General features: G+C 36.9%; 1 protein-coding gene across 1 annotated transcript in view; it reads right to left on the bottom strand.

Annotated features, from left to right (window-relative positions):
• The window catches only part of LOC755676 (dual 3',5'-cyclic-AMP and -GMP phosphodiesterase 11A), an 87,982-nt gene that overhangs the window by 43,515 nt on the left and 18,517 nt on the right, over positions 1-25,950 (bottom strand). Inside the window, exons 4-6 of the mRNA XM_001191221.4 lie at positions 16,571-16,726; positions 5,671-5,760; positions 1,203-1,343 (exon numbers count right to left, since the gene is read on the bottom strand). Of these exons, the coding sequence (XP_001191221.2) occupies positions 1,203-1,343; positions 5,671-5,760; positions 16,571-16,726 (387 nt within the window). The remainder of the gene's footprint in view (positions 1-1,202; positions 1,344-5,670; positions 5,761-16,570; positions 16,727-25,950) is intronic.

Consider the following 25,950-nt stretch of genomic DNA (forward strand, 5'->3'; position numbering starts at 1 on the left):
TTACCCAATTCGGATAGCCTGATTTCATTATTATTTTTTCTATTACACAGAGTCGTCATGTTATACTTCACGTGCGTGTTAATTGCGGCAATTGTCCTCGTTTGCATGAACCTTTACTTCAAATAAAGTCGAATGCAAGAAAGAAGTAAGAAATCAACCAGTCCACGTTAAGTCGGTATTAATTATTCAACACTATACAGAGACGAGAAACCTTCTACACAACTCTGCGTTTTGGATCGTAGTCAAGAGATAATATACAGTTCTCATCTCAACGCCCCTGGGCGTCGGCTATCGGATTTCCATATCAAATTTGGCTTATCCAGGAGACAAATCTCGCAATAGCTGCCTATATTATGAAACATCAGTTGAACGTCCATCAAGTTTACTTGTATAAATACCTCAAGTTTCGCGAAAGAGTACAACAGTGTGGATATTTCTCAAATCTGATTTAAACTCTTTTCTCCAGTTTAAAGGAATAATTTACTTGTGGAGACGTGGAAAGAGCAAGCACCAAACTACTTGGATGACTCAACTGAGACGTGGGTTAACAGCTACAATACTCATAAATCATGGCTACTTCTATTACAACCTATATAGAGCGACTCATGACATCAAAGCGGTTTATTGACCTGCTATTCCGTCCACCCTCTTTGCTACATTAGACACACGCGTGTCGTAATAACAGACGATATGGTAAGCGCGAAGCCTTATGTTTTAGGGTATGTGACGCCATTATAAGTGACACTTATCCGGCGACCGGAGCCATTTTGAACATGCTCAGGAAGCGTCGAATTTCTTTTTTTATAGACAAACTGCAATAACAACAGGGCAGATTGAATTGTTAACACGAGCTGAAATAAAGTGTTTCGTTTTTTTTAGCTCAACTTTCCCTCCTCAATTTGCTAATCAGAAAAGGAGTTTGTACCAAAAACTAGAGTGCTTACCCTACAAATATAATTTTTCAAGATGGAGATGATGTATGAAAGTGTGCCCTAAAAGTACGTTGAAAAAAGAGGGGAAGGAGAGAAGAAAATATAATAAGTAATTTCTCCTCTGTCTGATAGTATTATATCTGAAGCACTCCGGGTCGTCTTCTGCGCATAGAATGCTTTTGAGAGATACGACCCCATTTCATAAGTACAGTTGTGTTCCCCTCTGCTACTTGTATATCGAACAAAACTTGTAAGTGTGAACAAACTCACCTCTGCCGACGGATCTTTGATGATCATTACTGAGCAGCGTTCACACTTGAGTAATGACTGGGCCCGTAGCATCGTTTTCTGAACAACGTTGTCCAGACTCGTCTGCTCTTCAAACAGGTCATGAGCAACTTCTAAGAGTTTCTAGAAAAGAGTAACATGGGAGAAAAAGAGGGGGAAATATATACATCAATATGACTCTACATCAAAGGAGAGTGGACTTTTATCAATAGGGACTAATAACCAGTCACACCGCTTAACCGTTATCATCCCTGAAACACAAATCGGCAACACTGCCACACATCTTGCGAGCTCCTCTCCAATTTGATCTGTACAGAAATTTCATAAACTTTCATTTTCTTAGTTATTGACGACGGTTTAAGGTGACGGACAAAGGTTTAATCGAAATATATTTTCAATAATTATATTTAGGTTGCATGTATGATTGAGAATTTTCTGTAGGGAGAATAGACATTTAAGATTTTTGTTTTAAAGTAAAGAGCGAAAGGCAGAAAACCTCGCAAGATACGTCACAGAATTAATTGATCAATTAATATTATTGTCCGCAACTTCAAAAAATTCATAATTCTCTCATTTGTAATCGAATTGTGATCAAACATTCACTGACCTATACCTATATTTTTTTGCTTCTATCAAAAGCAACTTAATATCAAGGTGGAGTTACCCTTTAACTATTGTAATCCCTTATATTTTTTATACCAACTATGATTATCTGATTGTCGAAGGAAATTTTCAAACATAGACAAATTTGCATTTTAATGAGTGGGGGCGTGGATATGGATTTGATTGAGATCAGAGGAAGGAAATATCAGGTGAGTAAGAAGATTATAAACCTATAATGTGGCTAATAATGGTAAAATTATGATTATTTTTGTAAGCAGGTTTAGCTAATGTGGATACACAAGAATGCAGAAAGAACTAGATATAAACCTCATTATTGCAGTCACTTAAACTCATATAAATATTTGATCCAAGAGTACAATATGAAAAGACCCGAGAATTATGAATTAGATTGGAATTGGTATTCCTAGAACAGAACAGAATATTAAATCGCCTCTGTACAGCCCATGTATAGAAATTGTGAATAACAATCCACGTCTACCTAAAAGTTGCCAGTAATCAAACGACATGCCAATTAAATGTGCATATAGGTCTATGTTCCTCCCAGTAGCGGAGCAGATTGCGTACTTCCTTGAATGCATCCCAGAGGGTTTCCACCGTTCTCACCTCCTGGAGGATGGAGAAAAATCTCTGCGAGTGTGAAATGTTATAAACCTGAACCGAGAGCAGGAAATGCTACCGTACTCGAATTTCATCACGCATCCCTTGAGCAAAGCAGCTGAAGGGGTGCCATGGAGGGGCAACAGCCTTCAGATATCGCAGCATTAAACTAAAGAGCTAAGATTTCAGGCTTTTCTAAATACATTCTTTGGATTTTACCTGTCTTATCGGTTTTATCGTCTCTTTTATAAATGTACATGTATTTGTTAGAGTGTTGCTCTTCTGGCAGCCCTCTAGAATTTGTTTTAAATATATATATTTTTTAAAATCTTTGATATCCGTGGCCTCCACTCTCGTTCCCTAACTACCACCGGGACGAGGTGTGTTTATAATAGGCTGGTCCTTTCCTGACCCTGTCAGAGGATTTGGTGATGTGTGGTTTAATAATAACGGTTACAGACAACATTAACTTATTCAATACTACGCCGTGGGCTTTACAACTTCATCCACGTTTGCACATTTATTGCTCTTTATTTAATTTTTCAAACTCGTCAACATCAAAATCCCAAAGTACATTACCCTTATCAAGACACATTCCCCGTTGTTGTTATATAACTTGCTCACCATAATTCATCGTCATTATATTTGGTGATCCTTTTACTTCCTTTACCTTTATGCTGGCGCCTATGTGTATATATATTTGCATAACGTCGATGATTTTGTCCCTTGGACGGTTCCCTATTGTATGCTGACATATTTTCGTCATCATTTTCGTTTCTCATTCTTCATTTTTCCCCACCATCGAGTTCTTCCCCAGTAACCGTCTGTATCTCGTAAATCGGAAGGGATTATCAAAAGATCTGTCCTCGCTTGTCTTACTAGACAAGTTATTACGTTTCGTTAATCGTCTTATATTTCGTTACCCTACACCATACTGTCTGGTTCCACACCGCCTAAACATTACGTCTCCATGTGGCGACTAGGCTATCCCTTTTTCTTTTCAATGTACACCATCTCCAAGCTTTTTTTCTATTCTGCTAGAATTTTCCCTCCCTCATCTATTCCGTTAAAGTCTTTATCGCTTAAATCTCGGTTGAATACATGGCGATGTGATGTATACTTGGCATAATTTGCACACACACAAAAAAAAAAATAAGATTTTATCCTTTTATCCTTTGACCTTATTTATATCAATTTCATTCAGGCAACGTGATTTCCCCTTTTCTCCTTTCATTTCTCTTATTTTTTTTTTTACTTATGAACCATATCCTCTGTTTCTGTACATTCTTTAGGAGGGTGAATTTAATGAGAGCACTTAATGATCATGCGAAATTTCTCATCGATCACCCACCAAGCATAGAGAATGACTTATATTAGAATCGTGTTAAGTTGTATACGTCATAGAAGTGTATATCAATCAAATATGGTCTACAACACACTGATTTGTTGTGTTGAATGTTATGGACTTAGAATTAAACAAATGTCATTAAAATATATTATGATAAAAAAGACCGAGATTCCAGGTACATTTTATGCAAAACAGGTTCTCTATTTCAAGCTAAGTATAATTTGAAAAACCTAGGGGGTATTTCACAAAGACTAAGGTCGACTTAAGCTGGACTCGAACTATGTGACAGGCCATTTATGCCACTGGTTTTTTCTCACCATTGATCTCACAAGGGACTTCGCAAATCTACAGAATTTTTTTTTTTAAAGTTAATTGTTGATGAAAAATAAATGCTTTAATTCAAGTTCTATGCAAGACTTGGACTTATACTATCAATAATAGGTAAGTACCCCTTAATATATTTGAACCAGATGTAAAATTATAGGAAAATTACCAGAGAAAGTATGACCTTTAGATAATTTCTTTTCCTTCAACAATGAACAATCAAAAAATATAAATTCTGTAGATTTATGACCACGATTTGCACGTCCCTTGAGAAAGCAATGCCAGAAATGGACAGAGCAACCAGTGGCATAAACAGCCTTTCACAGTACAAGTTTAAGATAAATCGTTCTTATTCTTTGTAAAACACTCCCCAGTGTTACTAAATGGAATGAATGGTAAATAGGATAAGTTCACATCTCACTTGGATAAACTTTTTTTAAAGTTGCTCTTTGGATTACCCCCTTTCTGATTTTCGTAAGAAAGACTGATGTTTGCTTTTCAGATCAAAATATTTTCCGATGAATAAATTGTCAGTAAAAGCTTCGTGTAGATCGCGACGGAAAAAAAATCTTTGGGAAGATTAGACACTGAACGGTGTGTTGAATTTTAACGCTTAACTGAGAACAAGCTCCCAATAAGCTATCAATTCGTAAAACGCGTGGCAAGATGTCAGTTCGTTTTTTATTCCTTTATGGCCCCACTATGTATCTGATACTTTAAATTAAATTCTGATAGAATTATTAAAGAAAGCTGACACAAAGAAAAGTTCACTTGTAGCTAGGTTGATAGCATTTACTGGTGGATCGAGAATTTACAGGGTTATCTCTCTTCCCCATTGGCGTAATATGGAAGAAATGAGGGTTTCACATCAATGTGCCTCTTTCAAAGTGTGTAAAATCATACTTGATCATCGTAAATATTTCGAGATATGCGGAAACGTCACATATCCATTACGGGGGATAAACGATAGCCTTTCTATTCTTCGCTCGGATGGACTATTAGCATAAACCTTTTCGATTGACCCTAATCATTCGTGGCTTCTGGTAATGGAAAGGGGTCAGCTAAAACACAATATTGCCTGCGGAAGGTGGGCCGATTTTTGTCACGTGACTTGCTCTACCGATGCGTACACACTTTAACACTTCTACACACCACGAAGGCCATTTAAAGGCAATATACTTTGGTTCAATATATCCCTGGATGCACACAGTAAGACCAACATTTAAGAATTAAAAGACGTTCTGTATATTGTTTAACTAAGGAAACGACTTTTTAAAATTGAGAATGTGCAAAAATAAAAATAAAAGTGTATACATAAATACTTTATTTTTAAAGACATCGCGAAATATCCGTTGCTCTGTCTTCGGGTAAAGATTTTATTTTGCATGAACTTGAAAAAGTCGCAACTATTTAAAGAAAAAACACATTTCAAGCTTAACTGAATTTGCTAGGACAGGTGTTTTGTTCTTTTTTTAAAATTTTGGCTGGCGGTATACAACTAGAAGAAGATAAATTTCATTATCATTTTTAAAAAATAACTTTTGTGTAAATTCTCACCCTATTTCTGTCGTATTCCTTCATGTATGTGTCGAAGAGCATGGCGTTACTGATCCCGATACCACAGAACGTCAGATAAGTCTCCAAGAGCTGAAAGTAAAATACAAAAAGAAAATATACGATTTATCATTTGTGTGTGTTGTGTGAGCGTATGCGTGGGCTTGTAATATGAACGAGGACATAGAACACAGAAAAGTCTTGAGAACAAAAGTCCTTGGATAGTATTACAATTGTCCTCTGATGTCAAACAAAAGATACGAGTCTTATTACATTAGGCTTTTGAGGACAGGAAACAACAGACGAACAAAAGCTGTCCTCGTTTGGATAGCCATACACAGATACGCCCGTGTGTGTGTGTGTGCGTGCGTGCGTGTGTGTGTGCGTGTTTGAGTGTGAATAGATGTTTGCCGTGATCATTTGAAAGCTTAGATCTTCCTACAAAAATATCATTGTCATAGGATACCCAAATCGATAATTTTCCTGAAGCCCTTATTATACTTAAAAGCAATTTATGATATTTATACTTATGCTGACCATCGAAACTAAGGAGTCACATCTGCTCAATGGAAAGAGACGAAAATATCATGACTTAAAAACAAAACACAATGTAAAATGAGTAAATCTAGGATTTCGATTACAGGAATACCACATGGATTACCACTAAGGACTGCTATTCCCAGACAAAATTACTCGTAGCGACCGCTTATCTCCGGACACCTGCTTTTCTGGGATGTTACCACCTATGTATTTGTTCGTGGGGGTAATAAGGGTACCTTTAAGAAGGTAAGCTGTCCTGGGGGTAGATACCCTAAGTGTATTTATGTCTTGGCCCCAGGGAAGTAGTCCTAGGAACATAATTTTGCAGGGTTAGTTGCCCACCGATAATATTCCTAGTTGGTGATTGTCTTGGAAGATGTTCTCATGGGGGGGGGGGGGGGGGTTGTCCGGATACCCATGCACAGAGTTTATCCCTACAAAGTCATTACAAATTAAGGTACCAATAAGCGGAGCTTGTTTTTGTTTCTGGAGGAACGTCAAGCCTACCTGTGCAGATTAATGGATACAGAGGGGTTGGGTGTCTTAATTCACAACATATCATCTATACATTGTAAGCAAACCAATGCCAAGGGCTTCTCCTTAATGCATCTCACCTTACATTCTCCCGTTAGTATAAATCACAGATTCCGGGGATTGAGGGGAGGGGGAGTTTGGTGGGGGAGGAGTAGGGGTGGGGTGAGAGGAAGGTAGGGGGAGTGATGGGGGAGGGGGAGTGAGGGGTGGGATGGAGGTAGAGGAAGGGAAGAGAGAAGGTAAGAGGGAGGGAGGGAACGAGGGGAAGAGAGAATGGAAGAGGAAGGGAAAATAGTGGGAGAGAAAGAGAGAGAGAAGGGCAGAGGGAGGGAGAAGAGAGGGAAGTGAGGGAGGGAAGGAGCAGGGTTACATTTTCAACGTTTCCACATTCTACCCACGTACATACATCCCACCTCTACTCAACATTATTTCATTCTTGGTCGTTCTGTAAAGCTCTCTGCCTCTACCAGATATGATGGCGTCTCTGCTTGTGAAACTGAGAATCAATCATTTGGTTATATATCGGGAGAAATGACGCGGTGAATTTCCCTAGAGATCCATTGCCGTCGCAGCTCCATTGTCCGATGCTCAAGAGATATACCGAACTATACCGAACTTCTCAAATATATGTAAACAGAGGACACCTTATACCTAAACATATTGAGTTATTACAATATGATGTGCTGGCTAGGACATTAGGCCCAGCTCTTGCGGGGTGGGTGATTATCACAAACCATAATTTTTCGAGTCACCCAGGAAGCCGATTTATGAGTCTGCGGCTGAAATGCGCAAGTTTGTCAAAGTTTCATCTAAATTTTGGAAACTATTATTGACCATAGGGTATCAAAGGTATCAAAAGATGAACAGCACTGAACAAAAGTCTGAATTTATATTATTGTGTGCACTTAAAATATAATCTAATTGCTTAACAATGTCGCTTTGTTAATACTCGGCTGATCAACAAATAATTCAAATAATGGTTAACTATGTTACATAATTATTTAAAGTAAAGGTTTTAGTTTCCCTTGAAGTATCAAAATAATTATAATCTTCATACGATTTGTTAGCAAACTACATCATTTTAATCAAGTATCAAACGAAAGGTTGTAAACTTACACGCGCCACCAGAAAATTTGTAGTCTGCTTTAATACAAAGTTATTTCGAGAATGAGACCAAATAAAAGTTTCATAGTTTTAAGCATATTATGGGTTCCGGGTGGCGACTGGCAGCGAAATAAGCTAGGTCTCTAGACCAATCTCGAGATCAAACTTTTTTATATCTCATTAAATTTCATGGTCGAAAATTCGACCTTATCTACAGTATGTATCTTCTACCTTGATATGATATGAAGTCGTTATTCTAGAATAAATATAAAAATAGAAACGTGTTTTTACAGTTTCCATGTCTGTATCCATTCACCACCATGCAATCAATCCATAAAACATGTTGTTTTTGGCGCCATTAACGTGCGAAGTTATCGCGAAAAAGATAAATGTGTCTCTGAAAGGTTGTTAATTCAGATTTTCTTTGTTTTTTCTCGTCGCGTGAAGCAGACATGTATACTGTCAAAAGAGGGAGTACATTTCGTCCTCATTTGAACGGGGGAGACAGCAAGCTGGAATTATATTTTATTTACACGTGGCTAAGTTTAGAGGAAGAGAATACGGCGCGATAATAAAATGCAGCTGACTTGATTTCCGCTATCGATCGGTCACGGCAGGATCGATAGGACAAGTGGTTCACATTTTCACAGCTAAGCGCTAAACAGAGGCTGGGTAGACCGTAGTTGCCATGCTATAGCAAAGGTGTTGTTTAAAAAAAAGACATGCTAGTATAATTCGAAATTTCATATCTCCTGTAAATGAAGAAAAAAGAACATTAATAATGCATACTCAAACTATTTATTATGACTTGTAAATACATGTGATAAACCTCGTTCATGTCATCGTAATACTTTCGGTAATTGATAAACAGAAATGGTGTACTTATCATCATTTCTATTACCAAAACCATTCAAAATTATATCCTTGAGTTATCTATTACTAAACTGACATTTGATTTTGTCTTTCTTTAAATTAATTTGAAAACAAAATTGAAGATAAAAAAATTGTAAACTAAATGACCTATCTTGTTTACAAATCACATCTGAATATGAATTCCAGATATATTATATTAAAAAGTTCACTTTGTTATTTCAATACATTGATGAGTAACACTTACATGGTATGACCAAAAAAATAATAATTATGTTTCCTAGATTACTCCGTAAAGTTCAAAACAAAAACAAAAAGAAAACTTTCAAATAATCAAGCGAACACTGAGTTCTCAAATTTATAATTTACATTATCTGTTTTGAAATAGAGAAAAAGAAATTGCTTAACGTTGTAGTATTTTGGAATATCAAAATGATATTATCGAAAGTCTGAAGCGTTCTTCCACGTAAAGTCGAATCCCCAGTCTAACACTTTCTGTTAAGGAAGACAGATTAAAAAAAGAGAAATTCTCATCTTGTCACCGTGCAAAAAAAAAAACCAACCCCACTTGGAACAGGGTTCTTGCCCCATTAGCGCTCGAGAAGATGATAAAGTCTGTCGAAGTAATTTCCAGAGATATTCGTTATCAAGGGGACATTATCCATTGACAGGTCCCATGTGTAACATAACGAGGACCTTAAATGTCAGATTCAACCCCAATGACGTCACTATGACGTGTCGCCTAGCAACAGATGTACAGTGTACAGAGTCCAATAAAACTTGTGCTTTGGTTTATATTGTCCAAAAAAAAACCGCAAGGGATAATTATCAAGTGCGACTATTTTTCACGAAGGCGACATGAACTTGAAATTGAAATGGTCTATAAAGCGGAGGTTTCAAATTGATGTCAGGTCATTGGATAGTGGTGCATTAAGAGAAGTCTTTTGGGGATGTAGTTATTTTTTACTTCATCTCCTTCTATTCACTTCCTCTATTAGTGGTGTTTTTATCAGCGTTAAGAATAGCAAGGCATGATAGTTTGTAGAACTGCATACAGGTGGATGAATCCCTAACCAATTCAACAACTTCAGCATGTTTCGAGAATGGAAGTCGATGTAAACTTAACCAAATTATGCAAAATAAGTGTAGGTTTTAATCAAATTTTCTGTCGACACACTCCAATTAGATTTTTCGAGATAGGAGTGGCAAAAAATAGAAGAAAATTGCACTTTTTTTACTTCCGGTTAAATATAGTCAAAATTAACTATATTTCATATGCGGATTGACATTCATTTTTCCCCTCGAGCGGCGAACAAGTTAAAATGCTCATCGCCTTTAGAAAAGATGGAATGCTTCATGTTTTCTTAATGATTCTGATGTGATCTGGTTATTTATACACGCCACAGAAAACAGATACCCACGTATTCAACCATATTAAGCTCTAATGCTACTTGAAAATTGCTTTTACATCTTCTCTCAAAGTTTAAGTAGGCCTACAGACCGAAGAGCCATTAAAAAAAAGAATACTTAAATTTGTAGAACACTATCATGTGTATAGTGTATTCATACTTATACTGATCATTTAAAGGAGAGAATCGCATCTGCTCGACGAAAATGGAAATATATTTGAATTCATATTTGATATTTATCTTTTTGTTGTTTTTGATTTCGATTGAAGAGAAAAAAATTTGTCTATATAATAATATTCAAAGAAACAGGAACTAAAGTATATAGAATAGTATCCTTTACACAAATATGGTAATAAGAACAAACGGGCGCAATCTCGCAATAAAACATGCGAGTGTACAAATCAAAATGAAAACATTAATCCTATAAAAAGGTGGAATCAACGATTTTTAGTTCATTGTATTCTTATTTATTCTTCCGTGACTAAATTACAACTCTTTTACACGAGCGAAATAGGATAACAGTGAAAAAACACATTACAACAACAAATCATTGATAATGGTACATTAGTTCGAATGGAGCTTTAAACAAAATACACCTATGTCCGGTATAAATCAAGCTCATTTCAATTTCAATTTTCAATTTTTATTCAGTTTAAGCACTTTATGTGATATTTTCGGAGATTCTACTGGGGCAATATTTGGTTTTCCACATGTTCTCAAGAAAAGGTGACTAAACATAGCTTTTCAAATAATTTCACTTTGTAGAGGATGATTCTCAGTATGTAGGAATATAGGAATATGAGTGAAAGATGAGAGACAAAGATATTGACATTGGAAGGAGGAGGAAAGACGATACTGTAATGATAAAGCGACGCGTCCTATGTCTGACTATATAGGACTGAACGATACCGTGGTTGATGTCCGACTTCCTGTCTTGATGACATCGAGTGAGTCTCATACGATAAATTACCCGCCATTCCGAAAGAATGTTCACGGATAGGCCGCAGGAAAGAGTTCAAGTGAACTTCATATTCCATCTCTATTTCCTCATTCTCTCTTTCTTCCTCTCCCTCCCTCTCTTTCTCCTATCTCCCGGCCCTCTCCTGTCACTATGTTTTTTCTCACAGCCCCTTGTCTCTCTCTCTCCCTCTCTCTCTTTCTCTATTTATATTTCTCTTTACTAATAATCCCTCTCATTTTCTCTCTCTCTCTCTCTCTCTTTCTCTATTTATATTTCTCTCTACTAATAATCCCTCTCATTTTCTCTCTCTATCTCTCCCTCTTTCCATCTCTCTCTGTCTTTCTCTCACTTTCTATCTATGTATCTCCAGAATTCCACTTCTAAAGTTTAAAAAAAGCCCAAATATTTAATACCAATCACAAGTTAGCTTAAAACCTAATGTAGGATTTTCTTGGAAACGAAAGCGTTTCACTATAGTGTTACAGTGCGTCCCAGAAAAACGAAAGCGAGAAGTATCGATGTTCTATCATAACTTAATCACAACTATAATTAATGAATGATACATATTTGTATAAAGCTTAGAGTCTTCTCTTTCATGTGATGCTACTCAGATGATGCATATTTCACGCATGAGTGATTAAAAGCAATTTGAAGGAAGGAAACCAAAAAGACATTTGGCGGGCGGTATCTGAATTTCGAAGAAAAAAAATCACATTTCTAGAAAGTTGAGTTCCTGCCCTTTCATATGACACCTCAATCAGGAAAAATGAGCGAGGAATGACAAAGTTCTGTTTGTTTAAAGTAGTGCTTGCATTTCCATAATTTTATTAAACGAATTCGTTTTCACTGGCTGCCTGCCGTATCAATAAACGAAATTAACAAAAGACTTAACTCCGTTTCGTTGACAATCAGCCGTAGACGAGAGCCTTCATGCATGGCTGATTGTCAACAAAACGGAGTTAAGTCTTTTGTCAAATCTGCTTTTTGCTACGGCAGACACCCAGTGAAAACGAATTCGTTTGTTAAAATTATGAAAATGTAAGGGCTACTGAAATATGCATCATCTGAGTAGCATCAACTGAAAGAGGAGACTCTAAGCTTTCCAAATATGTATCATTCATTAATTATGGTTGTGATTAAGTTATGATAAAACATCGATACTTCTCGGTTTCGTTTTTTCTGGGACGCACTGCAGTGCAGAGATGGAAAAACCTATACATGTATAGGTTTTTGACTGGATAATGTTCATACACCAACATGACTTATTTAGCAATACGAAGAATACAAATTATTCTCGACCTCCTCTTACCCTGTATCCGCTGTAGATATTTGAATTGATGTATAATATCTTGACATTAGATCTAAGGTTTAATTGGATTATATAGGAAGGACTAAATTCCATATATAGGGTATTGGCAAGTGACCTTTGTGTTTTTGTTTGCTTCCTTTTCAAATTATCCGACATGTCGTTTCTTTTGTCCGCTATCTATTGAGAAAGGAAAACATGCAAAGATAATTGAATTACAAGAGCGCATTCATAATAAACCCATTTGTTAAATCGAAAGCGTTCTGGTTGGGACTGAATAATTCAATTGCGATCCAAATTCGTATATTAATGCAATTACAATTATGAGAGTTGCTTAGATGTTTCATTTTGATTTTTAGAAGGTTTGTCATTTTAGATGTCACAATGTGATAAGGTTGAAGACTTTGCAATGGATAGTGAAATCAAGAACAATAAAGTGGTGAAGTGTGACGTCATCAAAATCTATTTTTAGAATTTCTCAATTTTTTCTTTATTTTCCGAAAGAGTATAAAAAATAATGTCCAAATGTCGAAAACCAATTGAATATGATACGATCTATTTTCACGTATTCATGTTCACTGTATTGAAGAAATTGAATATGAAGTACAAATGCATAATTATCATAAATCATTTACAAGAACTCATATGCCACACGGCCCAGTAAGAAGCATGCGACAAAAGCCGTGAACCCTTTGATTAGGTATAGGTAAAGCGATTTAAGCCTCTTCGTGATAAGAAGAGATGGAAACTCTAACTCTACAAGAACATTTCCGACGCCATTTTCCTAACGGATGCCAAAGGTCCCTGGGCTGTCAAGCTCATTGGCATCCGAGGCATCGATGTCGTTTGGCGGGAATTTTAATTTAAGACCAGACGTCGGAGAATATTGCAACTTTATACACGAGATGATCGAATGGATTGGTGATGAGGTACAGACAGCCGCCGATAAGATCTTCCAGAGGACAGCTCCGGCTTTGGGGTAACTGAAACTGATACTTCGTCTGTTCAGGGCCAGAACGGCATCCAGTCTGTGTTTACGTATATGGGTTAACGCCCTTCCGGCTCAAAAGAGACTCTTTCAAAGATTGCATCAATGAGACATCTATATAAGACACAAAGTGCAAACGGTAAGGTCTTTGTCAGTGCGTCCTGAAACCCAATCGGTAAATGGTATTGCTTCCATGTCCTTTGCAGCAAACTTAAGAGAATGATACGCTTGGCACTAAGCTATACAAATTTTCTGGCGTCAACCACTGGCTTGCAAGGATAAGAATTTAGCATGAATACTGGTCTTGACTATTCGATTTTAGTCTTCATATCAGTCTCTTATGTCCTATTTCGTCGTGATCGTGCTCGATACTGATCAACGATATCTGATATCATCCCAAATACCAGCAGGCCAAGTTGATATTAAATAAAGGCCCAATTTTCTTCTACTTCAGTGAAATAGTTCTCTCATTAAATTAAGGCATCGTTTACCAATGTAAAATCTGAGATGCATGGCCCTACGTGTTATCAGTGTCTGTGATATGGTGTAATAAAAAAAATGATCATGAAGTGCCTCAAAAAAGTAAATATCTTTGAGTGACCGGTTTTACCATACTCATTTCCCCCAATAGACAGTAGTGTTATACAAACCGTTAGGAAAACGGAATATTTAATTTCGATTTTCAATCATAAATATCTTGATAATCAGACAGGCGATCGGCTTGTAAAAGTCATGGGGTTCCTGACTGACCTAAAGGTTTATAATTATCAATTCAGCATGAGCTAAATCCAGGATTTTGTTTCAGAATCTGACCGAATGTTACCGAGTCACTTTAACGTAGAAGTCCTTGAAAAAGAACTTCACTGTAGTCGATTCAAATTAATGATATCAAAATCATCACGGTTTTTATGAGTATTCACGCATCTCTAGTCATAATCCTGTATCACCATGTCCAGTAAGTAACTTGTCTTTGATAACATACTCTTTTTGCAAAATCAAAAATTTCAGTGATCAAGAATGGTGTGGATGAATATGAATAAAATGCATGATCGAATAACGTAGCAGAATACGACATGTACATGTGTGTATGTTTACTTTTTCCTTTAATACTACAGTTTTTTTTATAAGATTATAGTTTTAACATACAATCATTTTTTTACATCATTATTCCCGTTTTTCTCTAGTGCAATAGTCCTACTACTTAGATAAAATTGTACGCCTCCACCTCCCCCACTGCTGCGAGTCGACGTGCTTATCATACATGAATATCAAACGTACAGATTTCAGATACGAGCTAAATACTAATAGATTTGATGTAGAAATAATGGCATAAATATCAAGCTGCGCATATGGAATGTCCATTTACACGGCCTCTTAAGGGAGATGTAGGGCAAAGTGTTTGAAGAGTGCTTTAATGATGCATATACGCTTAATATTTTGTTTGCTTGTCTGGAAATATCATCTTTAGGCGAAGTTAGAGAATATGTTTTCATTCCATTTAACAAATGACGTCAGACGCACGCATTGTTTGTTAAGATATTGAAGACAAAAAAGCAATTGTAGTTGTGGAAAAACAACGATACGAAATCACAAACAAAAACCACAATTCAATTAGGTGTAAACACTTAGTCGCTAAAAGCATACTCTTGAAATATCAACTTAGTCATTCTTAACCACGTGTATTGCTCGCACAGTCAGAATAATTGATGACGTATTACAATAGATATGTTCACATTTTCCTAATATGCCGGAACAAATGTGTAACCATTAATAGTAATTGTTACGCACATAGCGCAACCAAGCATGTAGGTAGCATGTTTCGGCTGCATGACGTTTCATGTTCAAGCCTGGGAAATGTTTTGAAAAGAAAATTTAAAAGAAAGAAGAAAGAAATTGGGAAGTTTTGTAAATAGGAACTCTTTTTACGTCTGAAATCGATAGAAACAACCTCTTCGTCTTTCTCTTCCACTTTCTCCTCAAAATCAAACGTACATCAGAAGAATACACATTGGTTGCTACAGTCTGCATAAATAGTAGACACATCAATTAGGATTTCTACAATTAAATCGAGGATATATATATAAGAATCACCCATAAATAAAGTGACTATAACGGTTTACGATAACTCTCGTCATTTTGCGTAGCAGAATACTTGATTCAGTCAATGAACCCTCGTTATCTTATGCTAACTAATTAAAGGCTATTGTACCACCAGTGAAACATCGTCCTTGTCATGCATTCATCCTACATGGTTAATTGGAACAGCCTTAACTTGCGGAGCAGTTACAAATAATCCACCCCGGAAATTTTAAATCTTCAAGTCCCATTCTGACTGCATGATTTTTTCATTAACTGTGAAGCTTGTCTGGATGCTCGGGTTAAGCTCAATCAAGATGTCTATAGACGTCAATGAAAGCCCGATCGTAGAGGAGTAATTTCGGATGTATTGCGATCTTCAATCTTAGGGTAGACGGAAGTCTTTTTTCTTTCTTTTCTTTTGGTTAAGGCAGAAGGGTACTGTACTCTTTTGACCTGACTTAACAATTGAAATAAAGATGTTTCGAAAGAGTCATTTAAAGTATCGTTTTGGTCAACTATCATCAGGAAGCGTAAAAGTTACATTGTTAGCAATCTCTAAATAATAGTTTCGGAATAGTCGTTTAAAGTAAGACCATCATTTTTTTCTATTGGGAGATTCCATTGTAATCGTTTAAAAATACAGGATTTGATGATATCATAATCACTACAAATTAACGTAATTCAGATAAAGAGATGAATACGAGCGTTCACTCCTTCTTAATCTTAATAATGTGTATAAATTATTTACGCACTATATACGCATACATTTTCACACAATTTACGTTGCCTCATCAGGACGGAGGCAGTGATCCATAATTTAAAAAATTGGAGAGGGAAAATAAAATTATCAGAAGCATTTGCTTCTCGGTTAATTGTACAAGGCCTGTTTGCCTTAACACCCCTCTCCACCTCATTGATTCTCTGAACGATGCGCAGTATATTTCGCACCACATCTGTTTTTTCTAACATTACATTCATCTGGGAAATGTTCATTTCGATGCATCCTTACTTCGAAATCATCCAAGTCCGGATGATATGGCTGGGGCACACAATCACCCTAATCAACCTTCTCAAGTGATCGACGCTCTTGTAAGAAAATCAAATATCATTACCTTTTCGTCATCCGCAGAGAATGTTGCCCCTGTAACCTTGTTGATGACCAGCGCCACACCGATGACGTCATCTTCACTGTTTCTGATTGGCAGACACAGAAGGGATTCCGCCCTGGACCCGAGATTGGGTTGTACGTCATTCAAACATGGCGGTTCCTGGAAACAGACAGGGATGACAAAATGCAAATATTAATTTATTTGTCAACTGACAACATGGTAGGTTTTCATGTAGCTGTGTGGATCCAGCAGAATGTGGTTCGAAAATTACATTTCCCAACACAGTAATTGCTTATTTTGGGTTATATTTGTTAGTTGATGATTACATGAATATTCAGTTTCGACATCTCGACTTTGACAGGGATGACAAGATGCAAATATTAAATTTTTCTTCCAACTGACGACATGGTCATTTTTCATGTAGCTGTGTGGATCCAGCAGAATGTGGTTAGAAAGTTACCCAACACAGTAATTGCTAATTTTGTGATATATGTTGTAGCCGATGATTACATGACAATTCGGTTTTGACATCTCGACATTTGATTTATAAGCGATGCCTGAATCATTTTTAATCAACCACAACACCAAGATGGAGCCGTATACGACACTTGTCTGTACCAATCACTTATTCTTGACCTTTAACAACAACACGGAAGTGATAGACCACAGTGGTTGTATTTAATACCACCCTCTTATTACCCCTCCATATACGTACACACCCTTACCCCTCACTCACACCAACCATCATTCACAAACACACACTCCCTCTTCCATCCTTCATATCTTTATGAATCTGCGAGACAAAATAGGGTTTGAGAAATTGAAAGAGTGGTACGCGACGATATTGACAAAAAAATCAAAGCGAAGCCATTGCATGCAGAGATTTTGTCACGTAGTATTATAATCTGCGGAAAACATCAGCGTCACATAACCTAAAGGAGAGATGAAAGCAATAAGGGCATTTCGAAGAAAATGTCTACCGTCATGAGGACTCACACTAATGTTGTTTATTTGCTGAAGATCTCGGAAAAGCACAACCGCACAAGTACAACATTATAGCCTACAATCTTCAGCATGAAGGGTTCTATGATTTGTAAAGATGTGCATCCGATTCACAGTAATTTTGAAATGAAGAAATACGAGATACATCATCTGTGTTTCTTTTACCCCATGTTGAAATAACTTTACCCTCCGGACTTCCCCCTGACCACTACGCCAAGCTACCACTAAGACAATTATCAATTGAAACACCGGTCAATTCACCTAGGACAATCATCATCATGAAAATTGCCCCTCTGGGATGGCGAAGGTTATCTCAAATGAGCTTATCATATATCGCTCTTCGGGCTTAATAACTATTCGAGTATATATCTTGGTGGTAATTGTCCAATATAGGAGGGCATTAGACTATTCGGTTATAATGTCCTGAGGTAAAGATTGTAGTTGTCCTGGAGATAATCGATTGGGGGAGCGGGCGGGGGTGAATGTATAGTATATTTGCACTGAGATAGTGGGTTCGAGGTCATTGTCCTTGGAATAACCTTTCCACTTGACTTGGAGACGATTTATTAAATATTCACCGTCTTACATCTTATTATAAGATCAAACTATAGTTACCATTGTATAGTATAGTCATTCAGTCATTATGACACTCCGTAAAAGTGCACTGACATGTAAGCTGAATAATATGAAAAGATTTGCTCATTGAGGCCTAAAATACATTTTCTCTCCATCCAGATGTCATATAGGCTCAAAGAATTTGAAAAGAGAGCAAAGTGATGGAGGAATGTGTTTACAGAATTGAGCCTTGCGTCAATCCGAATCCCTGAAGTAATTACCAATCTCAAAATGTCTTTACACACCTTCATTTTTATATCTTCTTTGAAAGCTTGAATTAACATGAACAGAAGCACAATGTAGCGAAAGAGCTCCATTAAAACATGGAAACACAAACATTACACGCCCAGGGGGAACTTTATATTCAATGTTTCCGGAGAAAAAATCCTGGACAATCATACTTATACAGAACAATGACACCCTGTTTAGTTATTGATATTCCCATGACGAATAGTAAATACAATAGCAACTCCGCCTACAGCATGTATCAGTACACCATGCGTTAAGAATTGTTTACATTTTGTTCAATTCTAGAATCAGTCGAGAGGTTTATACTGACGTCAAACAACTCATATCGCACTTGATAATAAGAACAAAACTTTATAAGTACTCAGGATTAGCTTATGTGCTTGAATTAAATTGTATGTCAGAATACTTTTGAATTCTACTTTAAATTACATGGTCTTCTAAATAGTCTAGATTTTGCTTCTTTGTCCCTAGGTAATGAAGTATTACTTTACAATTGCTTTGGAAGTAATACATGCAGATATACATGTTAACATAAATAATATTACGTGACAGAAATGTATTTATATCATCATCTAATCATGCTGGATCGCTTTTCTCCATTTGGTTCGAGGGGGATGGTTGAGTCCTGACGACAATTATTCATAATTCATTTTCCTTATTTTTCCGTTCTATTTGTTTGGTACAATACATTGAAAAGGCATTTGCAAAACACAATTCTGAAAACAATAAAGGCATCACGATTACATGTATGAGCGCAGATGGATGTCGTATAAAAATATAACAAAATTATCACGTTCGGTACTTGGAATGAGGGAAGAAATAGGATGGAAGCTTTCACATGATGTATTGCAAAACGTTTGGTGAGGGAATCAGCACCATAAATCTCTTTCATAATGTGGTGTACAGTCAATGTAAGTTAGTGATCTCCGTTCTATGAAAGCGCAATCATCATCACTCTAAAAACAAAAGCCGTCTTCTTTATTAGAGTATCCATCAATATTTTGGGATGAATAAGTGGCCTAGTGCACGCTGAAGGCGGATCTCGTTATTACCTTGTCATATTATGTTGGCATTTGGTTAGATTTTTTTGTACAACGTTCGACTGAGAATGGAGAATTTGTAAATATATTTGTGTTCAAAGAGAGAAATAGCATTTTGAAAAAGGGTCCATAACTTAATCAGATAAACATGAGTTTATGTAAAAATACATGGAAACATACATATTCAATGATTTTGCGTGTTAATTGTGTGGTCTATCATTTTGACGATCATGAGTTTAAATGAACAATATCTTTCAATTTTCTCTATCTTCAATCTGTAATCATTATAATTGCATTTGTGCGTGGGATGGTTGTGTGTGAGTGTGTGCGCGTGGGGGTCATTTCACTGCGTTGGGTCGGTCATGAACAAGCAACAACAAAAAGAGCACTGTCATTGACCAATTTCTCTGCGATTAGGACAATAATTACGGATATATTCAGATATATATCTCAATAGAAGGATTATTCTATGCAAACAAATACGAACAAGAATACATGTAGATCAATAATGCGACGATTACAGGGGACTGTATATTTAGTCGACATACGGTTTCAACGATCGATTATGTCAAACCTCTCTTTATCATGATAGTAATCTCAGTCGGATGTAAGGGGCCTCCCGGGAAACGAAGCATGTCAGAATGCCGTACGTGTGTACCAATCAAACCGTTTTCTTCTGTGAACGATATTTGTATTTCCGCAATTCCTTATCGACCAACAAAACGAAAGGAGCAAATAATAATGATTGGATTGGGAATAACGAGGGTGACATAGTTCTTTTTAAAGGAGGTGAATTAAGCCTGATAAAGGACTTACCATGGAATGGAAGGTATCAGTAAACTACGCTGTTTCTGACATAATTTCCAATCAAAGGGTTTTGATATCTTTGACTTTTCCTTTGTTTTTCTTCAATGTGTCATAATCTTATCCATACCAATACTGCGATTCTAGGAAGGTCCAGATGGCCTTCATATATTTTTTTCTAAAAGTATACATTTCGTATTCCTTAAACAATTTATCTTGATACTATGATAATCCCTTGGGGGAAAGGTGGACCAGCTGTCCGGAAAACACTATCAACACTGTAACAAACCAAATTTTGAAAATGAACGAGGTTTACTTTTGAAAGAAAGAAAATCCTTTTGCCATTTAGGCCTGCCAATAGCGAACCTAAATTTGAAAAATTTCATTCACGGAACACCTTTGTCATATTTGTGTGCGGATGTGTGCGTATATAATTGTGAGTGTGTTATCGTTTGTGTGCGTGTTATATTTTTGTCAGGGTAAATTAATCAGATACGACCATTTTCATCTCATAAAAGATTGAAATGAGGATCGAATCCTGAGACATTAACCGGCAGACGAAAGAAGTGACCACTACCCAACTTACAGATCTGCCCATGGTAGGAAGTTAATAGATTGATTTCTTCCTTTTCGTAAGTCCTTTTTTTTTTTTGAACCCTCTCTCTTTCTCTTACCCACTTTAAGTCGAGGAAAAGACGACTCCTTCATTTGGTAGCCTGGCGCTTTACGTTTCAACAGGTGTCGGACACACTATCCCGATACTCGCATTTCTCGGCAGGGTGTGCTATCTTGTCCTGATATGAAGCCCTTCCCGCCTCTTTCCTTCGCTCCTACGTACGCGTAGGCGTTTGCGTGTGGCATGTGTGTATGTGTGGGTGGATATTATGCGCGCGGGGTACATACTATATGCATTAGACATTGTAGAGTGGGCCATAGGGGTGAAATGCCATTTTATGCCGTCATCTGTGTTCGTGTGGATCGTGTGTGTAGGAAAAGCAGGGCGTTCACATTTCGTGTGGTTCTGTAGGTTCTGTAGGTCATTCTCAGCATGTTTTCTTTTTAATTAAGGTTTTCTTTGAACAACTGTCCACTTACCCATGACTGATTAACCAATATGTCTAAAAGAAAAAGAGGCTTCTATTTCTTTCCCATCACTGACTATCCAGTAAAAATATAAAGAATCATCGACAGTAGAGTATTTCAATGACCCTTATTTTAAATGAATGAATATGCTAATTTGACAAGAGGTCTCTCTCACTTCATTCATTACAATGACTCTATTTCATTTCAGTTTATGCTTTATCTGGTGAACCTTTTTTTTAAAACCAATAATGATTTGCTGAAAGTTGAAAAGCCGGACCTGTAATTTATTCTCTCCTAAATGGAAACTGGAAACTATTCTTACTGCTTTAAAAAAAAAACACTAATTGACGTGATTATTTACAGCTATTTTACCGCTATTGTACAACGTGTACAACGTGATGTAGTTTCTTCTGTGGAGGGCAAACTAAATGTTAATGGTAATCATACAATGACCATGACCAATCTAAGGCTTTTGTCCAGCTGGCCATGTGCATGTAAAGAATAACAGTCTGTTAGGATTGGCGTCCAATCCTTGACGTAAGTCGGACGCGAGGTCATTTTAAGAGAGCCGAGACAGAAAATATATAGAATTGAATCAGAGAGACGATGGAGAGTCAGCAACCATGGACGATTCGGGCCTAGGACAATTGGCTTATCCTATAAATGGACAACTACACATAGATCATTTCACCATTTCAACTGGAGAATTGTGCTTTCCGGACACCTAATCTGTCTTCGTATTCCCATTCATTAATTTGATGGTCGATTTTATTTTCTTGCGACTAACGGGTGATTGTAGACGAAATGCATGGGCTGATCTTAAAGTTTTCAATAAGCCAGCATTAACGAGCTACGATGCTCCGCTATGTACTCTGAGTATATAATTGAGAAAAAGTGATTTGAGGTTGAACAAATTCAGGATGGCATTGTCATTGATTTGCGGCGTGAAAGGAGTTAAAGCCCCACTGCACTACTTGTAGGTACTTGCTCCCTCTATATAGAAAACAATTCCTAAACAGTGCCCGTTGGTCCCCCATGATCCTCTTTTTCTTTATTAATTGAGAGCTGAGTTGATGAGATAACCACCTGTCAATGACCAGCAGGGTGGTTTAATCCCTTCTGGCCAAACTAGTGCAGACGGGCTTTAAGATGTTTCTGTTATCTGTCTGAAGTCTAAAATGCCTAGTATTAAGTTGAAATATTTCTTTGACCAGCTTAATTATATCATTATCAAATATGAACATACCTCTGTAATTTTTATCAGACACACACACCCACATCAGCCCATATACAATGACATGAAATCGTTGCAGTACGTCTTACTGACCGTCTGAAATGACAGAGTTTGATGATCTGTTTTACCCTGGTAGTATTTCATCGTGAACTTTCTGAAGCTTTTCAACCTCAAATTGATCTGACGTCAAACACCTAAAGCTTAGGAAGGAAACCAGGGAGAGGGGAGAGAGAGAGAGAGAGAGAGAGAGAGAGAGAGAGAGAGAGAGAGAGAGAGAGAGAGAGAGAGAGAGAGAAAGAGAGAGAGAGGCCAACTACCTTATCACTTTAAAGTTGATTCAACTGGACTTCGCTGATGACCTGATGAGATTTAATTTGTTTGTCTTAATACTTAATGTACAATCTAATCTACAAAATTAGTTGAAAATCTTTGGTCAATTCGAATATTATCGGTACCCCACATAATTCCGTAATAAAAATCAATACCAAAATCGCAAAGACTTTACAAAAATCGGCCTAAGGGATTTTCAAAAGCCTTTTCCGTGAGAAATGAGCGAATATTAAAATGACATGTTATATAATCTGAACATGATTTCTATAGAACTAAGTATTGAAAATTTCCTTGAATTGATTTCTAGTAAATCAATATAATATTTGACCAACAAAAAAATCCTACATTACCCAATGTTTTCTGTGTTTATTTATCAATTGAATGCGCCCAATGAACTCAATCGACTCAGTTCAAGAGATGAACTGCCTGATAGCTTGTTTAATATGCACATTTATATCTAGCGTAGGTGTCTATTACTAAGTAAATGATGTAAGTACTATCTTTTCCTACTTCCACGCAGTCAGGTATATACAAAGGACATATAATTATAAAGCTTGTTCTAAGTGGGCTTTACAGATTAGGCCTACGTGTTTAGAAATCTAAGGTCAAGAGAAAAAGTATAAGTTTAAAATAAAATTAAAAGTGAAGTATATAAAATGAGAAAGAGTAAAGCATTTAAATCTGAGATCAGTTATTTGGAAAGAACGCCATTGATTAGGAAGTAAATAATAATTAGGAAAATACCATAATCATAGCCTTACAGGATGCATCACGATAATTAATACATTTGCACATTGATAAAACAATACAAATTATAAAGATACAAGCCTGTGTTGGCCCTCTTTATTCAGATAATCTACTATTCTTAGCATTGAAAATAACATAAGAAACTAATTTTTGTTTATAAAGTAGGCTTGCGGGTGCACCATGTGAGAGAGAGAGAGGATTGAGGAGTCCTGAAAAGGACTCTGACTCGGTAATCTTTCTTGGGGGTGTGTAGTCTAAGAGTGTATTTATGCTCAACTTTTCTGGCCAGAATTAGGTACCTGTTACGCGTTTAGTTCAAACTACGGTTGCGTCCTTTCTCATTTTTGTAGAATCACCGAAAAACGGCGATCACGATCGCCGATCGTAAACTCACAAAAAGGTGCGTTTACGATTTGTAAACGCGTTTAAATGGGGTCAACGCACTGACCTCTAGTGGGTCTACGTAGCATGCGCACACAGGTTTGCGAATCCAGCTAAAGGCCACCCAAGGAGAATTGGCTGGAGGGGCCAGAGAAGTGAGCATAAACAGTGCACCGTGGAACTGCGGATACGATGAGCGTTTACGATGAGCGTTACAAATCGCTCATTCTGCCTTCAAAAATTGAGCTTAAACGCACCCTAAGAAAGATAACAAATAATCCTTTTCAGGACTACACACCCCAAGAAAGATTACCGAGTCAGAGTCCTTTTCAGGACTCCTCAATCCTCTCTCTCTCTCTCTCACAGTCATGGTGCACCCGCAAGCCTACTGTATATCTATATTAACATGCAAGCCGACACTTACAAGCAGCATCTAATTTTTGGTTGTTTTCAACCTGATTTAAATATCAAGATTGAAAATACTAAAATAAGAAAGAAAAAGAAAAGCCTTGATTTGGTGACTTCTCATCAGAGCAATTTATTAATATGCGCGGCCGCACATTAGCTGCAAGACTGATTACATCCATCGTAGGCTATAGTAGGTGTAAGACTTGAAGCTTATCCAAATCTAAAACAATCCTCATGACTTTCTAATTTATTGAAATGAATAATTTCGAGCAGTTTCGAAGAGATACGCCTGCAGAGGTGTAGGTGGCTCGGAGGTGGCTTGTCAAAGATATGGTAAGAATACACAGGTCGTATCCTTTTGAGTGCACGTTGGTTAATATTCTTCCCCATAGTTCTATTGCACTATATCGAATTCATTCACAATGCTAACAAAATATACAAGATATTGGTTCACCAGAACCATAACGTTTGTGTGAACGTTTCTTTTTTTGCTTATAACATTATTACCACCAAAAGACTTTGGTGCACTGAACCAATATTGTACTGAATGGGTTTCCATCCATTATCATATGCTATTATAATATGATATTTTCAGGGATTATCTTTATGTCATAACTATAAAGAATAACTTTAATGCTCCATGTTTAAAGGCATCGTTTAAAAATGTTAAATCTGAGATGCACGGCCCTACTTGTTATCAGTGTCTGTAATATGGTATAATATTGAAGCCCTAGCAAGAAATCGCACTTCAAAATGATCAAGAAGTGCCTCAAAAAAGTAAAAATCTTTGAGTGACCCCCAATAGACTGTAGTGTTATGAAGACCGTTTTGCAAACGCAAAATTTGGTTTTGATTTCCAATCATAAATATCTTGATAATAATACAGGCGATCGGCTTGTAAAAGTCATGGGGTTCCTGACTGACCTAACGGTTTATAATAATCATTACATCAGAATACAGAATCTGAGACAAAGTTACCGGATCCCTTTAAAGGGAAATACAATAGGCTATTTTCGTAATGTAACAAAATTTACTGGAACTAATGGACATGGCTACAGACTAAGAAGCCACGTCTAAAAATTGCTTTTGTGAAGTGCCTCGATACAAATTATCTCCTTCACCTGTTACAAATAATAGTATCTCAATAGTCAGAATGCGAATTGAATACAGTTGTTGATTTGTTGGTAGGTAGGACAAACATAGGGTGCGTTTATTGACCAAATTTTTGCCTAGAATCAGGTTTCTCAAACGTCTTTCAGGCAAATTTTGAAGGTGATAAACGCAAAGCCTTTTTTAAAGGTCTTTAGATATGGGCATATCTAAAGACGCAAAAAGGTGTGTTTTTGATGTGACATACAGCCAGAATCACGTTTCTGAGAGATGATAAACGCAAAGCTGTTTTGAACCCCACATACAAATCGGACCTCCCAGGTTAATTTCCGGTTCGGAGGCTAGCGCGCTATGTGTTGTGTTATGTTGCTGTACAAGCA

Source organism: Strongylocentrotus purpuratus, unplaced genomic scaffold (genome assembly GCF_000002235.5).
Source record: "Strongylocentrotus purpuratus isolate Spur 01 unplaced genomic scaffold, Spur_5.0 spur5_contig_838, whole genome shotgun sequence".
NCBI classification, from domain to species: Eukaryota; Metazoa; Echinodermata; class Echinoidea; order Camarodonta; family Strongylocentrotidae; genus Strongylocentrotus; species Strongylocentrotus purpuratus.